Below are 18,824 nucleotides of genomic sequence, written 5' to 3'. Positions count from 1 at the left end.
AGAACAAGCTTTGGTTTTTTATATAATGAAAAGCTTGAGCTTGATTATATTAAAAATTTAGAAGTCTTGCTGAATGTTTGGCTTGCATCCCAGCTGGTGGAAAGCGCAAAGAAGTGCTATAGCTGCTTCAGTGTCAACTTGAAATTAATTTTCTTTCTCCCAGCTTGATCAGCCACTGAAGGTCATCTTATTTCATTCGTTCCTAAAGTGTCCTGCATACACACAGAGTACATACATGGGGTAAATGGGGTTTACATTCACTGGGGAAATGATTTGTAGCTATTTATAAAGTAGTGTTGTAATTTATTATTTGAATTCTGTTGCCTAGATTGAAAAAGTATCTGACAGTCAACTGGAACCAGCAGTTCCATTTTAATTCCACAGGGTAATAATTTTCTACTATTATAAAGCCTTACTCCAGTTATTATACGTATTAGTTGGTAGGGTTTTTACAGCACCACAACGAGAAACTTGCCAAGCAATAAATTCCATTGAAAGGTTTCTTTGTGTCTTTAGGAAAAGCTTACATGAGATACTTCCCTACTTACATGTAATAAAAGGAAATAATGAAGTACACAAGCACACAAGTAACCATTAACTTGTGCTATTGTGTATTTTAATGGTTTTATTATGGATAACTTTCCAAACCATACAGACTTAAATAAGTGCCTTTGCATTTCTCTGAATCTATCCTTTTAATTTACAGAAAACCTGATTCACACAGATTCTGGAATTAAATCATCACTCCAGCTGCTATGCTTTAAGTTTCCCAGACCTTTGTGAATCATTGTGTGGTTTTGAACAGCTTGGTTGTTGTGACATAAATATTTTTGTAATTGATCAAATATGTTTAAGGTTTGGTTGGCTTGTATTTTTAACTAAAAAAATATCATTTTTAGAAGGATTTATTTAATTTTTAGGAAATGAGATTAATCATGGTTTTAAGGCACGATTTCCTTTTAATGTCTCCAACTAATTGAAGCACAGGAATTATTTTGATGTTTTTCTCAGCCATTATAGCTTTGTTCGGGTTTGGATATGTTTTTTCTAAGTCCTCCTTCAAAAGCTCTGGAGTTTTTTACTGTTTGGTAGTTGTTAAGCTACCTGCCTCCTTGTTTAATGTTCTAGGAAAGAGTTCTGGCTGCTTATGTCTGAGACCAGAAAAACCCAAAATTCTGAGGCATCGGAGTAGATAAGGAACAGGACAGAAAGCCAAATGCAGCAGTGATCAGAGCAAAGCCATTGTGTAGTCTTAAAGCACAATTTGGAGCCTTTATGCATTTTAATTCTAGGAGAGGAATGATGACTCAGTGCTGCCAGGGACTGCTTGGGCCAGGGAGGGTAGCCACAATCACCAGGTTTGCACTGGGACTGAGCGTCCTTGAGAACTAGAGATCTTGAGGAACTGTTTATTAAAGAGTGGGTCATATAACCACATGCACCTTGTTCTGTAGTGACTAACTGTAAAACTTCCTGAATGTCTAAGTTTCATTCAAATTTCTTGAGGACAGAAAGCTAAATTGGATACAGAGGCACCTTCATGTACTCTAACAAGATGCAACCAGGCCCTGGAGAAACAGGGAAAATTCATCCCTATAGGCTCTGTGGTTAGCCTGGATTATCCTCAGAGCGTGCTAAATGTGCTGCTGTGATAGCATGGCATCCAGGGTTTTTCCCGTGTTTGCAGAGGCTTCCGTGGCTGAGGAGAGGAGGCACAGTAGCCCTGAGGTGTTCAGTGCTCACGCAGGAGCAGACCCCTGGGCTGCTGGGTCCTGAGACTGAGGCACCAGGTGCCGTGGTAGACCTGAGCAGTGTCCCGCGCCTCAGGGCAGGTTGGTACGAGCCTTTGACTGTGACTGACTGGAGGACTGGTCGTCCTCCTTCAGTGTCATTTTTTTGTTTCTTTCTCAGCTGCCACCCGAGCACTTTCCTTTGTAGTAATTTCCCCTGCTGCCCTGTCCAGGTTTCCCTCCAGCTCCACCTCCACCTCTGTGTGAAGTGCCTGACAGAGGCAAGGAGCCATTGGCCTCAGGCTGTTGACTGGCCTCTGGGGTAGAGGGCAAGGTCTTGGTCCCCCAGGAAAGCTGCCATTCAAGGGTTGTCTGCAAGCGTGGGACACCTTCGCTGTACCCGTCTGATTCCGTACAAGATGTTTGCCAAAGCTAGAAACTGCCAAGAGTTATAGCTGGCATTCCCTATTAGTGCTGCAAAGGACACATAAATAGAGTGGCTGGGGCACTGGAGACCTCCAAGTTTATGCTGCTACTGTGTTTTCCCCAGTACTTTGACTGCTGGCTTCACACGTTGCCACCAAATTGTGCTTTAAAATATATATGTTCATTGTGGTTGTATAACTTTGTGACTGTAAGGGGAACCGCTGGCCTGTGGACCCAGTAATGCCACTTCTGCAAATGCTGCCAAAGAATCACCCCATTCAGCTTGAGGCCTGCTCTGTGGATTCGGATTATGCAGCTGCAAAATGTGGTATTTTCTTAACGTGCCACTGAATTTAGCATTTTTTTTCCTGTGGAACTTGCTATTTTGCTGAAGCCAGGTGCTTGACGTTTTTTCTGCCAGGCCCATGGGGTGGGGTGGGGGAAGGCAAGAAATCTTCCAGCAGCTGCTTCTTGTTTTAGGTTGTTCTCTGGGGAGCACCTAATTGGATTACAGGCCTGACAACTGAAAAGACGGGGATTGGCACTGGCATACCTGGCACGAGGGAAGGACCTTGACAGCACGGCACGGGCATACTGCTGCTGCTGTGCAGAGCCTGCTAATGGGGAGAAGAGAGGAAAAAAAAGAAAGTACCATCCTCAGTCACTGACTGATTTCAGCCCAAGGTGAGCTTGTCAGTGGTGCCCCGTGGTAGCTTGAGTAGCTTTGAGCTATAAATGAAGGGGTGTTTGCCAGACAGTGGTTGATGTTCAGTCTAGGCATCCTTTAGTGAATGGTGCTTGTGAAGATTTGCCTGGTGGTGAAAAACTTCTCAGGTGTCAGTAGCATTTCAGGTGTGCAGCCCTGGCTTGGATGGGCACAGGACGGCCTCCTTGGGCACCTCTGCTGCTGCAGGCACACTGGTATGGGAACTTGGTGTGGGCATGGCATCCTTTTGCAGACTTTGCTCTCAGACCTGCTGTAAAAATGTCCTTCAGCCTTTTCACAAGAGCTCTGCCCTGTGACCAAGCTCGAGCCCTCTGGCATCAGGCACAGGAGGCACAGCCAGTCACTGCCAAGGGTAGCTAGAACATTTATTGTCATTTGTCCAAGAGCAAAGTTGATGCCAGTTCTAAGTACCTTCCCAGGGATGTGGCACATCCTTTAACCCCAACTTCCAGCCTCTCTTTTGCCTTGGTGAGGCTGCACCCACACCTTCGGGTCAGCAGGTTCCACATGCAGCAGCATTTCCTGGGGTTGGGTGTTGTGTATTTAGAATAAAGCCTTTCAGATAACCATACATTGCTCCTAGGGTGCCTTATTAAGCCCAACTAGCAATGGTTTGCAGATAAGAACTTTTTTTTTTTTTAGTTAGTTTTTCCTTATTGTTCTCTCAAACCACCATGGGACATTTTCAAGAGCTCACATCTTAATGTGCCTGCATTGGCACACGTTGGGAGTGCCTGTTCACTTGCAGGATGCCTGTCTCTCCCAGGAATCATGACTAGGCTGGGAAATGCAGCCCAGTGGAGCCAGGGCCACTGTGTGACAGGGAACAAAGCCACTGCAGGTGACCTCTGGAAGCCACTGATGACAAGTGCTTTGGATCGACAAAAGCCCTCTGAAGGTGAAGGTGTCCTGCTCTTCTCAGTTCAGAGTGGCTGCCGGGTCTTGTGAATGGACCAGCCCCACACTGAGTGTGCAGTGTAAATGTGCCACTGATCTCTCATGGGATGAGGCCGTATTTAATTTTCACCCACACTACTGGGACAGCTGCATGTGCTGGTGTACCCACCATGGCAGGGGCAGCAGGAAGGCTGGGTGATGGTGCAGGGCTGGTGGGTGTGCAGTGCTGGGAAGCCAGTCCACAGTGCTGCCCCATGCTGGAAGGCTTCTGGTCCTTTCACTGGAAGTCTGCAGGTCCCTTGGTTTTCTTCATGTACACTTGGGCTGCTTTAATTTCACAGTTACTGAAATGTTACTGCTTTGTTTAAATCACCCTCAGGCATTTTAAGAATATTAGGATTTATCAGGCAGACCTATGATGTTAAGAAATGACAGTACACTTGTTTCCAGTTTTTAATGCTTTCTTGTAAAACTGAAAATATAAAAACCAGCCGAGCAAATGAAGATCTTTATATACATGAGGTCTGTGATTAAAAAAATCCTTTTAGTTAAAAAAAAAAAAAAGGAAAAAAAAAAAGAATTGACCAATGAGTTAAATGAAAACTGATTAAAAGGAACAACATTCTCAAAGAAACATACTTTTCAGGAAAAAAAAAACCCTTCTTTACAAGTTTATTATATAACTTACATTTACACTTTACTGAGAGAACTTACAAAACAAGCTGCTTGAAATGCTCCTCATTCCCTTTAAAGCATGAATTTCAAAGTGCCACAGCAAAGGAACAGGTTCCAATATTACCTTATACAGACTATTCATGTATAAAATGGTTTGGTAAATGTGAGGTGTTTATTTAAATGAGCACATATAGGGATACAGACTAAATAAAAGTACTTGAACAACATCTTTGTTATTACATACACAGTTATAGGTATAATAAAGGAAACAAGGTCAGCACTGCTTTTAGGTATCTGTATAGATGGAAGGAATGTGATTCAAGCAGTGATCAAAGGCGCCGTTTTGGAAGAATCCATTTTCATCAGTTCCACTGGAGACCATGTCTTCAGATACACACTGCGCTTCAGAGATTGCATCATAGCCTGAAAGCATGACAAGTTGTATGGACATGATTTAGTACCACAGTACATATAAGGAAGGAAGCATAGTTTGAGGCTTGGGATTATACAGTACAGCACAGCGTTAATGAAAAGACAATAGGGTTTACCATCAAAGCCTTACCCAGGAGATATACAAACTAAATCTCCGTGGGCATTTGTGTCAGAGTAGATGAAGCTCCCATTCATTTCTGTGGAGAGCTACCCACTTGCAAGTGAAGTGCAAGTATCAGAGTATGACTCTCTTGGGACTTTACAGTCATTATCTGAATAGGATGTCAAAACAATGAGTGGGCAAGGATCCTAATAAGTGCGCACTAAAAGTGATGCAGTCCTCTTGTTCTGTGTGTTTTTCCTTTTAATGGCACTTAGGAAAAACATTCCATGTGTCTCCCAGCTGCTCTTAAGATCCAGAAGAAATCTGGATCCTAAATTTATTGGATGCCCACATACTGCAGAAGTGAGGTCTGTGGAAGCCTGTCTGGGTCAGGCTCACAGGACATGTGGAAGGAGCTGTGTGCCATGTTGTTCTCAGCCCACCAAAGCCCACCATGCTGCTGGCTCCTCACCTGGCTGAGCTGACTGGTGCTCACCAGGCTACCAGAAAGCCACTGTGGTAGGGAAGAATTTCTCTGTCCTCCACTTATAATGCACAACTTCCACAGCTGTTACAAGCTTCCCTGAGCTATGCATCCCTGTGGAAAGGAACAGGTTTGCATGCTACCAGGCGCTATGGCAGCTGGAGTGCCAGGATGTCTGAAACAAAAGGTTTATTGCCTACCCCAAAGGACATGAACATTTCCTGTTATGCCCCACTGCAACCTGCTTTTGCAACTGGCCAGTCAAGGCTCACATGCATGTATTCATTTTACCGCAGCCCAGCTCTTCCCTTACTGTGTTCACCCCTTGCCCTGCCCTTCTTTCTGCATCTGTCCCTCTGCCTGCACTTCTCACACCAGCCAGACTCTCCTATCTGCCCCATGGCCCTGCTGTCTGCCTGGGGGCTGGGTAACCTCCTAAGCCTTCTCCTTCAACAGTTTTTTAACCCACCCCACTACTCTCTCCCCAAACTACTGCATGAAACGCCTTACTTTCATCCTGTAACATACATACTCTGTTGTACCCTGTACCACCTGATTTGGGTTGGGCCTTTAGAAAAGCATCTGTATGAGCTTCAGCGCAAAGTTTTGACCCCTGCATCCTGCCCACAGAGCCCCACCTACCTATTTTAGTAACCACCATCAGCACCAAGTCAGCTGAGGAAACACATGGAGCAAGATTCTTCTAGTTAAGAACATGCCTGTGAACTACGTGCCTGATGTAGAAAATAAATCTCCTACAAATCACATTTGTAAGAATTGCAAGTCAACATGTGGATGGCTGATCCTTGTGGTTAAAGCACTGGGACCTAGCTCCATCCTCTGCTTGATGGAGGAGCTCTGTGGAGCCACTGGGAAACAACTGTTTCCCTGTGCCCCTGTTCCCCATGTGGAAAATGAGGCTTGGTCTTTTCTTTAGCCTTTCTCTTATCTCTTCTGCCTGCTTAACTCTGCAGGCAAGCATGTCTAGATATGGCTGAATCAAACACTCACACAGCCAGTCCTGATTTCAGAAAGAACCGTCCTCAGACTAAGGCTCAGTCCTTAGAACTTAATTATAAGCATTTTACTAATACTAGGTATATTTTTATTATTTGAGACCAAATTCTTTACTTATTTACATTTCTGCATTTTCCTATGACGTATTAATTTACTGTTAGTTTACAGGTCAAATTCTGTTGCCTGCCGAAATCTGGCGTGTAGCATATTTCCAAAGTCTCTGGAAATGAACTTGGCCTGTTTATCTGCCCTGTGCTGTGTCAGTCTAAGTGGAGTGACCAGTATTTTGATAAGTTTTGCGAGTGTTTATGTTATGCTAATTTCTATTTGATGAGCCTGTATACAGGGTGGATATACAACCACAAATGGACAAAACCCAAGATAAGCATACACCCCAGAAATCATTATTAGATTCCAGATAGAGTAAACTCTCCAAAGTCCTGAACAGAAAATAAAAATTTATTGACTGTTAATGTGATTCATGGAACAGCTGTTTGCCAGTCACATTTGGCATTCCTGTGAGATGAGATCTCATTTAATATTAATGGTGCTATAAAAGCCTGAAAAAAATTAATGCATAGCCTTGATGAATCTTGCAAACCTGAATGGCTCTATTCTGCGCACAAAAAGATGAGATAAGATTTATATATTTCATATAGATTTATGTTCCAGCCTTTTAAGTATTTGCATACCTCAATAACCACTCTAAAAACAAAAATATTACACAGAAACATTTCATAATAGTTTAGCCCCAGACAGAAAAATCAACTGTTGTTGAAGTTGGTGTCTTGCCATAGTATTATTCTTTGCTCCTACAATTTCTTTTGGAAAGTTTATTTAGTCTGTTATTTAAATATTGCAGGCTGTCAATCTAAACTTGAAATTTGATGTTAACATAAAAAAACTATGTTATGGTAACATCAAACTTAGGAATAACACAAAAGAATTCAAAGTTGAAATTTAATCTTAAACTTTTCCCTTGTGTTCATTACTGATGCATATACTTTCTAGTATGGAACACCAGACAAATGCATCCATGCTCTCTCTGAACGGAGTCTCCTTTAATACAAAACAAACAGGAAAGTCAACTCTAATTTTGTGGTCTGACTCAGGCCCCATTTCAAAAAGCATTTAAACATATGTTTTCAGTATCGTCCTTAACTGAGATGCCCTCCTGAATTCAGACATGAAGAAAAATTTCTTAGAGATATGTAAGTAAAGATTGTAGTTAACAGTAGTGTTTCATGGCTCTAACAATACAATTTTGATTTCAGCAATTCTGTCACTTCTTAGTTGTGTCTTTAAAAGTAGAAAAAAATGCTTTATAAAAATTAATACTTAAATATTGAAGTATTATAATAATCTAGCTATAATGACTTCTTCCAAATTTTATATTATGTAAAGATGTAGATAAGTGGGAAAATACAATTGCCATGAATGTGCACAACGCAAACACAAAGGAACTGCTGAACAGAAACAAATTAATATTTTTAGCTGAATTTATCAAAGCAGTGCCTTTCCATTTTGTAAATGTCAGTAGTGCAAACCAAAGCCATCCTTTTATTCTTAGACAGACAGGAAGTCCCTGCTGCTGCTATTTTCTTCAGAGTTGTGTTAACTATCTTCTTAACTTTGATCTGATTATAAAAGCCTGCCTGGGTATACCTAAAGAGATGTACAATGAATAGCCCACACAATAAATGTGAGAAGTGCCTTGTTTGTCAGCTCTCTTGAAGGTGTGTGTTGCCTATGACATCCAGCAGAACAAAAGGAGAATTTGTCCATCAATCAAATATGGCAGGATTAAAGAAAATGTGCTTTCCTCTGAGATTTTTATAGATGCAAATGAATTTCAGCAACTGAGCTTTTTATGCAAACATACTTTTGTAATAACATCAACTATAAAATGTGTTCTTTTCCCCTCCTGCTAAAAATATCATATGGATAATTCTTTATAGGTGGAATAAATTACCTGTTGAAGCTAAAGGTGCATTGAGTATGTGATAGCCATTCTGTCTCAGAGGATTAAAGCAGTGGGATTCCCCTGTGAGCACATCACTGGTGACAGACTGGTCCATTGTTCTGTAGCAGTCTCCATAGTGGAAACAGTTTTGTATTGAGTGAAAGCTGCCTTGGTAACCTGAAAACAGATATTGCACACACATTTTAACACTACTGCAATGGTATCAGCTCCATTTCTGTCACAGTATTTCATTACTGTTGTGGGGGTTTTTAGTTCCTCAGTTTTAACTATGGAAAAATGATCATGCTATTCTATAAGGCGTAATAATATAAAAGCTACATCAGACTTGGTCCCGCAACATGCTGTGGACTGTGATCCCCATCAAGCAAAAATCTCAGTGATGTGCTTCATTTCAAGCAATAGATTGGCTGAATGCAGTCAGCAGCAGTCCACTTGTGTTCAAAGCTCAGTAGTAAGCACGCCAACTGAATCAGGTCCAGGATGCTCAGTTCCTAGAGGAATTTATCTATAATGAATTACTTTTAATTTAAATACAATAATGCAATATTTAAATGAACAGCACTGCTTTGTTTTCTGTTGAGCAAAGTCTTTTTCCCATCCAGTGCATTATGGAGACAGCACTATTTATTTGAGATACCTTTAAGAGTACCTTACACCTCTCCTTTCTCAGACTGTTATTTCAAATGAAACCCCTTTCACTGAACACAGGGGGCACAGCCTCCAAGTAAAACTGAACTAGAAGTGCAGGACTGACTCCAGATGGAGATCAGGTGAAGACTAAGTTCAGCTAGAGGCCCTTCTTCCTTCTGAAAAGTACTGAGATAAATCTGTATGGTCTCTGGCAGCCTCCATCATTCTGCTTTTGGGGTATGTTTGACTTTTATCCCCCACATACTCTACATTTCTTATGTCCTTTTTTATTTTTTTAAAGTATCGTATTAGCAGTGGACCAGCAGTTTTTGCCAGCAGTTGTGAATGAGTTGTACACAACAAAGTAAGATATTTAGCAGTAAAGAACAAACAAATTGCCAAGGAAGGGATTTTATGACTTCCAAGTTTGTGCCAACATCCTAAAAGAAAATGTTATTTGCTCCCATAAGGATGACCTCAAAGCATGCCACAAGATTTATACCAACCATGTCCTGATTTAATTCTCTTCCCTTCTCCTGCCTCAATAACCTCTTCCTGATTCTAGATGCATTGCATACTGATTGCACATTCATATTAATGAACCCTTTTCCTACTTTCTCTGAAAGTCCCTTCTGAAATAATGCTCCTTCCTGTAAATGCAACTGAAGTCAACCAAGTCAGGCTTAAAGTTTAGTAGAATGTGCTATCAGGATCATCCTCTAATTGCCAGAAAAAATATGAAGCTGTTGTCTTTCTTCCCTCAGTCTTACTCAGACTGAAACATTTCCTAAGGAACTACTGCAAAAGCTCCAGGTAGTTCAGTCAAACACAGACACAACCGGAACTTCAGCTGACAGAAGTCAGCACACCTCCACTCACCAGTGGAAGCCTTGACTTGCTGGGCCAGTTGTGCAGCTATTCGGTTTGTTTGTTTAGAAATTAAATACCTCTGCCTATCACCAGAGCACCTGGGTGCTGTACAGGGTGGAAATTGTCCCTTACAAAGCATGCAGTATATAAGCTTTTTCCTGTTAAGAATGATCTCCTCTCTTTTTCTAAGTTTTCCCATTACTACCAAAGTTTGACCAAGTAGATGGTATCAGGCAAAGCTGAGGGTCTGTCTGTTCATTCTGGTTGTGTTTTCTGAGGTGGTCATAAATAAGTCTAAGTGAGGCAGTTCTCTAGTAGAAATGCAATGAACTCATCGAGTGCTGAAAGATGTGCCCTGAAGTTTCACAGTTTAATATGTGTTTTGGCAGAATCTGCAAGGATTAGGTGATTCATTTCTTGAGAACCTATGATCCTCCACCACAAAATACCTAAATTGTTGATATCCATGATTGGTGAGGTACTAATGGATAACTATATTAGATAAAGACACTATGCACACTGTACCAAAGCTGTTCATATTTGCTGCTATGTAGAAGAAGGCCCAGAAATTTGGAAAGCTGAGGATTAAATGATGCATGTCCTTCCTCGGAATAAATAGACAGCCACCTCTATTTAGTGCCTGGAGAGTCTGGCTCAAAAAACCAAAGAGCTCTTATGAGAAGTAGCAAGGCCATCTTATGATGTGGTTTTAGGTACAGTGCTTTATTGATTGGCATTTGGTAATTATCCTGACTTTTCTGTTTACAAAACAGAAGCTGTAAGCCTTCTAAAAATATATCCTTTTCAGATAAGCAGTGAAAAAAATGAGACTTGGCTTCAGATGAGGTGTACCTGGTTGCAGAGGGCACTTATATGCATTGCTAGAGAAAAAAAAATGAACCTTTTCCAGAATCTCTGCTATACACATCACTTCTAGGGAAGGTATGATGTGTATTTTCTCTGTCTCTGTAATTGCTACCCTTTCGTCATGCTCCCAGGCTTGCCTTTGTTAAATCAATTAAATATCTTTATGATCTACAGGGCTGGCACAGTGGCTTAGAAAATCAGAGAACAGCCAAGCATGACAGAACTGGATTGAAACTAGTTGGATCCAGGGTTTTCTCAAGACCTGTGGGTAAAGGTTTCTTTTGAAGTGTTTTAAGTTAACACTGTCTAGCTGGTCAAGAAAAAATACCTGAGGCAGAGAACTGCCCCAGAATCAGAAGTCTGGAAAAGAACTGCCATAAACAATCAAATTCTCCCTTGGAGTGCAGTATCTATCCCTCAGCATCACTGTGTGAGAATCTGAAAAGGCAGCACAAAAAGCGTTACTGGAACTAGCCAATGAAGCAACATGGTGTAGGAAAACACAGGTGTTGTATTCACCAGGATGAATTTTCTGCTAAGTGCTTCCCAAAGAAAAGACAGAGAAATATACCATTCCTGTTCTATTGTGCTTGCAGATGTGAGGTAGCAAATTAAAGAAAAAAGATGGAGTAAGGGAGGGGAAGGTTACAGCGGGAACACTGGTCAGGTAAAGCAAACCATGACACTAAAAATAGGACTTTTATCCCTTCTGACCTGAGCAGTATAAAGAAAGCTTACTTCCTTTTTCATTAGCTTCCTAGAAATCATGAGACAGTGGGACCCTATAAGAAAGGGATAGAGGCTTTACAGAATCATAGAATTGTTTGGGTTGGAAAAGACCTTCAAGATCATCAAGTCCAACCATTAACCCAGCACTGCCATGTCCACCACTAAGCCATGTCTCTAAGTGCCATAACTGCATGCCTTTTAAATACCTCCAAGGATGGTGACTCCATCACTTCCCTGGGCAGCCTGTTCCAATGCTTGACAACTCTCTTGGTGAAGAAATTTTTCCAAATATCCAATGTAAACATCCCGTGGCATAACTTGAGGCCATTTTCTCTCGTGCTATCGCTTGTTACTTAGGAGAAGAGACCAACACCCACCTCGCTACAACTTCCTTTCAGGTAGCTGTAGAGAGCAAGAAGGTCTCCCCTGAGCCTACTTTTCTTCAGGCTAAACACTTCCAGTTGTCTCAGCTGCTCCTCACAAGACTTGTGGTCTAGACTCTTCACTAGCTTCGTTGCTCTTTGTGTGTGGAAAAAGGCACAGGGATGGCTATGGGAGGAGTGGACTAAAAGGCAAGTAGGTGCTTCCTTGAGGATGAAAGGTAAAGACAAAGACTCCCAATAGCTTTTGCAATTGCAAAAGGTGAGGAAGAGGTGGAGACTCAAGACAGCAATTCTGCATAGACAAGAGCACTGAGAAGATAACTAAGTGCCTGCTTTATCCCTTATGCAGGGATCCTGCATCAGACAGTTCACGGCCTGTTAGAGACCTGTCAGCAAGCACTTGTATTCCTCTTCTGTGTGTTCACATGACTGATCTTCAGAATAACCTCTCACGTGACTGCACGGAGGTTTCATGGGGAGTGGCAGCAGTTTATTCAGGAGGACTCTGGCCTTGTATTTGAAACTAAAAAGGACTAAAGCTGCAGCTGCTGAGCCTGATCAGCAGTTCCACTACTAGGCTGCACAGGAACAATTTGGTGATGTTCCTTGCACTTAAACTGGACATGAAACAACGCTTGGGTAGGAAGAATTGTGCTTGCAATATTAAAAGCTGTATTTCAAAATGTAGCCAGCTGAATGCTAAACTTGAAAGGTGGACATGAGTCTAGGAGCGACTGAAATTGCATACCTCCAGGCTGAAGGACTCAGTCAGTGAGTTGCTATGTCAGTAAGATTTTTTTTTTAAATATATATATTTTCTATACTCCCACCAACTGCTTCAGAGGCACCACTGGAGAGTTTCTTTTGGTACCAGGTAGGTTGGCTCTTGCTGAGGGCCTTTAGTTGCCTCGCATGGCTCAAGAGGCCAGTCAGTCTGTTCCACAGTATCTGAGCCTCACACATATTTTACACAATTAAAAAGGGAAAATTGGCAGCTTGTTTAAATGCTAAGTGTTCCCAAAAACCAAAGTAATTAGACAAGAGGTGGAAAGGCCACATAAGTTAAAAGAACCACAAGGACTTTTTGTAACAACGGGTGCTCTTGCCAGATAAAGTTTCATTCATTTTACAGAACCACAGGAAATGAAACTTGTTGCTTGCAGGCAACACGATGTTTGATTTGCATATGTCAACGCATTGCAAGTCAGAGCTTTACTGCATTTATACATTTTTAAAATGTGCTGTATGAAACAAAGCTGCTTTTGGTTCATGCCATTTAGTTGTGGTTCCTTTAGATTTTTTTAAAATGCTACACAGAAAGTATTAGGAATTAAGATATGATTAAAATCCCATAACCAGTGGTTCAATTAACAACCACATATGGTTGATTAGAGTAAACTAAACATGGAGCATTTGTTACAAGTTCTTAAAAAAAGACTCCTTTCAGTGGTTAAAATATGAAGTAAGCAAGAAGGCTTGCTTGGTGCAAACATCCCTGCTCCTTCTAGGAGAGCAGAAGTGTAGTACCAATTTGGCAAGAAGTGTTTCACCAATATTTTCTTTTCCACATGGATTTCAGGTTTTCCTTTAGCTTTGATTTAAATCAAAAATTTTCTGAGGTTAATTTTCAAGTGAAGAATTTACTAAATGTCCTGTCAGTTTAAATGATCACTATTAAATGTTTTATGTACAGTAGATGTAGAAATATAACAGTTAATAAGGGAATAAACTGAGTTCCAAACATAACACTGAGTTAAAATTTTGCTTTGAAATAATTTGTGACAGAAAAGCTGCAGTTAGCCACTTCACACAGTGCACTGGCTGCCTCTGTTCCTCTAACGCACAACCTAGAAAACTTCAAGCAGCTTTAAAATGTATGATGTAATGAGCAAATAATTGGAATATGCCTATTAAATGCCATCTTGTTATGTCATGTCATTTACATGTATGTGCACATAAATCTCAGCTTTTCAAATTCCATAAAATTTCTGACAAGAAATCATGTCAGGTATAAATAACTACAGGATTCCATTGCCTGCCAAATTCTTTCAGCATGTAATAATTTCCATGTGATCTTACTACAACTAGGTTTAAACATATAAATAATGTCAGCTTATTCTTTCATTATCGATATTTCTGCTACCAGCTTGATGAAGCCTGCCGTCTTCTAAAAATTTCACGTCCACAATGTTTATATGCTTCTCTACAGATGCCTAGTTCTACAGCTAGGTTTATATAATGTTTCTTTTTTTCAGCAAAAATTCAAAACTCCCAAATTACTACAGACTCCATTAGAAAAATGTGCTATTAATGAACTGAGATGCAAAAAAAGATGTAGAGTAGGTACAGCTAAGTACAGGTTACAGATCAATTGATTTCAAAGGCTGCTAATCAAAATTGATTTTTGAATGACCATTTCCATAATGAATTTATAATAATACTTCAACTTTTGGCCAAAGTGGAAAATTATTGCTTTTTCAAAACCACACGACATAACACTTAGAAAGCAACAATTCATTCAAAAGGAAATGTGGTTTTCTTAAGGAATAAAGTCAATTTATTTAAGTGGTTCAAAACTTGTTCTGTCTATGCATTTGTTTCTGCCATAGTAATGAGCTGCTAAACTTTCCTCTTGTGGTTTATAGTTATTTAGCTCATTATAGTAACATAATCATATATCATTATATGCTATCATAAATCTGCCACTTTTCCCTTACAGAGTTAATCTTTTTAAATTGAATAATCTGTTGAGCATCAGGTTGAGTTAGTTTTTCCTTCAGCACAAATCATTTAACATAATATGCTTTAACTTTTCAGACTAAGTCAGTCCGACCAAAGAGCAAAAATACTCCTCAGAGAATGAAGGGCAGAGGGAACTGTTGGGTACTGAACCCCATTACAGCTGTGAGTTGCTCAAGGGGTTTGTGTTCAGCTCCTGTGTTTCAGACCTAACCTTAGCACATATTGAGGGAAAGCAAACCTCCTATTTTGCCCACTCGTAAATTGATTACACGTGATACTTTGCCAGCCAAAAATGATCTTATACAAATGATAGTACAGCTGTGAAACGAGTTTCAAAAAGCTGGTTATCTGCCTGTATAAACTTACACGCTTGGTTATACTTGCAACCAGACAGATGTCCTGCACACTTCTTTATTGTGAATATGTGCCACACTCAAGCAGCATACCATCTGGATTATATAACATATTTCTTAAATATGCAAGCTCCTGTTACTGGAAGAATCTGTGATAATAATATCTCTTGCTAATATATACCTCAAAAATTGCAGAAACATTAATTAGTTCCCACAGAACTCCAGAATAGGTAAATAAGCTCCCGATTAAAAAGGATGAGTAATTCCAAACTAAAAATGTTTTAAATTAAGCCATGGGACAGCTGCTTAGCTGCTCCCATTCCTGTCCTCAAATCACACTAGCACTCTACAGTTGTACAGAGTTCCTTTGCATATTACTGTATAAAATACTACAGATGCCAAACTTCCAAATAACAAAGAGCAAAACATTTTTTCTTTGTCTAAACTCATGTCCAGTGAGTCACTATCAGTGGACTGAGCCAAGGTGTGCTTCAGCCCATGTATTTTGAGACTAGATGGCTCTTGCTTTGGCAAGGTCACCCTCTCCATGCTGACGGAAGGCTGGATGACCAGTCAGATGAGGTGCATAGCTATTAGCTATCTACTGAAAACCTGAATAAATGCAATAAATCTGCCGTTGTGATAGCTTTCCCCATTATGATAACATATCACAGGATGAACTGCTCTGAAAATTTTGCTCTGTATATATATCAAGCCACTTTAAAAACTGGAGTTCCTACTGAAATGCTGTCAGTCCCTTAATAAGACAGTATTGGCCAAACGTGCAAAAACTGAAATAAATTCTTTCTCCCCAGCTAGGAATTAGGAAAGTTTAAAAAAAAAAAAAAATTAAAACAAACGGGAAGATTTACCTTGAGATCCCTGCTGTACAGACTGATTTTGAAATTGACCGTATGGTTTATTTGGTATTCCAGAAAATTGCTGCCCATTTGGTGACTGGCTGTGTGATGACGGAGAGCCGTGTTTCTGCAATAGGGAAGGTGGAACTAATGCTTTCAGGGGGCTGACAAGTGGAGAGATTATGTTGGAGGCAAGCCTAGAAAAAGAAAAGACAGAATTAACTTCACATATCACATCACAATATGGGAAAATGAAATACTTGAAAGGCCCTATTTCCATAATGGCCAAACTACTGAAATGTTTATTTTGCAGGTAGAAATTACATTGTTTAAAAAAACAAAAACAAACAAACAAACAAAACCAATTCAGTGCTGCTTTCAGGTATTCATTAGGAGGAAAGGGAGTTAGAAAAAGATGTCTATTCCTCTATACTGACTTCCTGTAGTAGCCATGACAGGATCAAAATGACACCACTCCTTGGTTAGCAACTTAAACACAGCTCTGTTTTAATTTAAACTTTTGTAAGTTGAGATTCTTGTCCAGAATACAGAAGCGGAAAATGTAGTTAAGTGAGTAAATGCAAGTAAATTGTTTAAGTGCCTTTGTAGCAGCAACAGGATAAAGCTTTACACCCAAGTTGAAGCCAAGACAAAGAAAAGCATTAGTTTCAGTTACTCCTCACGTACAATTTTTTAGACTTAGAAATACAGTTTTAACTGCAACAGATGGTACTGTCCTTTCAAAGAAAAAATCTGAGAAAGTGTTTGCTTGTGGCGGCACTGCTCAGTGTAAGATTGAGAAGTGGTTATACCTGAGAGGTGGAAAATTCCCCCAGATGTCTGGGACTTGGGCCAGCACAGGAGAGATGTGGCAGTCCTGCTCAGGGAACGGACCCTGACCCAGTGCTCCCACCAGGAGCTGGAGCACCTGAGGAAGAAACTCACTAACTCACTTCCATGAAGTCCCTGGGCATCCTCTGCCACTGGCAGAGCAGAGAAGCTTCAGTGCTTCCTCCTTGCTGCATCGTGACCATCCCACCAAGGGGTGGTACAGCAGCTGGCCCAGAAGGGACAAGCCCTTTGCCAGAGAACTGCCTTTTGGCCATTTACAGCCAGAAGGATGGCATGGTGCATAAGGTGGGACCAAAACTTGGCCATTCATGTACAATCCTCTTTTTGAGCTGCTTTAAACTAACTGTAAATGAGTAAATAGGTAGAAGCTGGATCTTTTACCCTCCTATGGTAGCTGTGACAAATGGCCTTTTGCTGCATAGCCCAGTGCTACGCTGTCAAATGGGCAGGCTGTACAGACCGTATGTACACCATATCCTCTCTGCTGCCTCTGGAGCTTTTCCTAAACATAAGAAGTGGCAATTTGAGCAGCACTAGAACCTTTAAATGCTAGAAAAACCACCTGTCTGTCTGAGAGCCACCCTGCTGAAACTTCACAGCTACAGGTCCTGAGGCACAGAAATAAAAATACCCCTGCAGGCTGTAATACATGTCACCAACTGGAAAAAAATACTGAGCACAAACCATTGCAGGTGTACAAAGAATCAACTAAAAAACAAATTAAATCTCTCACTGGTGCCGTCTTCTACCACTGCACAAGCCGTTCAAACACCATAAACTATGATTTGCAATAGCAGATCCTCACCAGTTTACAGACTGCTTCTTGGAGCAGTTAGCCTCACTCCCCAAGTTGAATCCTATGCTTGACTTAGGGCTAAAGCACTACATGGGAGCGTTCAAGAGGTAAATATAGATGAACTGTGAATTAATGGTGACAACAGCTTAATCAAATTTAACATGAGAGGCAGAGAAACACTGCCAAAAGCTGTCACAGTGACACTCTATTAAAAGGGGTTTAAATAAATCAACCCCAGTCAAAGCCCATCCTATGCTGAAATAATTCCATCTGCCAAAGCAGGAAAATAAGGCATATAATACAAACCACAGAGACTCCGAATATCCCAAAACTAAACTGAAGAATTAAACCAGTATTGTTAAATGGGTGAAGGCAAAGATATTTTCAAGCCAAATATGTAAGAACTGGAAAATAATTTTTTTTGTGGGAATGACAGTACCCCACCTCCCCAATAAGCGATGACCAGTAATATGTAAACCGAAGAAGACTAAAGTAGAATTTTAAGAGCCAACATGCAAAGAAAAAAAAAATCTTATGTGTTTTTTATTTTAAGTGCATATTAAAAAGAGCTCAGCAAAAGAGCTGGGGCGGCCCTTCCCGTACCCGAGGGTAAAGGCTTGGGGCTGCAGAGGTGCAAAAAAGGGCCGTGGGGAAGGCAGGGGCCACCTGTGCCCTCTTCAGGTCAGAGACAGAAAATGCTCTCTGGAGTCTGAACTGCTGCAAGAGCAGATGATTGGGGGGAAATGCCGAGTTTATTTGCTAAGAAGCAGCTAAACACTAAGGTCAGCTCCCATGTGGCTGTAGTTTTTCCTCAAAGGTCTCAGCAGAGAAATAGTTTAACACAAATGAGCTGTCATGCAGCCCAGCTACAAGTCATATCTTCTGTAAATGCTCTCAAATGCTTGTCTGTGGTGAACTACTGCATGAAGATGGGGCTGACATTATGTGCTGGGACCTACAGAAAGGCCTTTGCGACGGTCTCTTCCGAGGCTGCAAGCGAGTGCTGGCAAAGCACAACCACAAATTACAAAATGGTCACCAGCCCCTTCAAACGGCACACATGGAGACATTGTCTCAACATGCCAGAAATGCTATTAGAAGCCTGGAAATGCTTCTATCTGAACAGAGATTTAAAAGATTGCAGTTGTTTTCATTGGAAAGATAATAGCTAAAAGAGATCATGATAGTGACATTTATATGGCTAATGACCACACACACATTTAAAAGAGAAACAAAAGATGTACTAAAAATTCCAAGGCCTGGATGA

The 18,824-nt window shown here is 40.8% G+C and overlaps 1 protein-coding gene across 10 annotated transcripts in view; it reads right to left on the bottom strand.

Annotated features, from left to right (window-relative positions):
• Positions 1-4,220: 4,220 nt before the first annotated feature.
• Positions 4,221-18,824, bottom strand: part of GLIS1 (GLIS family zinc finger 1) — a 214,094-nt gene continuing 199,490 nt past the window's right edge. For all 10 annotated transcript variants that reach the window (XM_080406199.1, XM_080406201.1, XM_080406202.1 and 7 more), the window contains 3 exons: positions 15,922-16,106; positions 8,464-8,631; positions 4,221-4,878 (listed from right to left, as the gene is read on the bottom strand). In XM_080406199.1, the coding sequence (XP_080262325.1) occupies positions 4,742-4,878; positions 8,464-8,631; positions 15,922-16,106 (490 nt within the window). In that variant the 3' untranslated portion in view covers positions 4,221-4,741. The remainder of the gene's footprint in view (positions 4,879-8,463; positions 8,632-15,921; positions 16,107-18,824) is intronic.

The sequence above is a fragment of the Falco punctatus genome (assembly GCF_963210335.1).
Source record: "Falco punctatus genome assembly, chromosome: 11".
Taxonomy (NCBI): domain Eukaryota; kingdom Metazoa; phylum Chordata; class Aves; order Falconiformes; family Falconidae; genus Falco; species Falco punctatus.
Note: the sequence above shows the minus strand (reverse complement) of the source record. Positions and strands in the feature narration are given on the sequence as shown.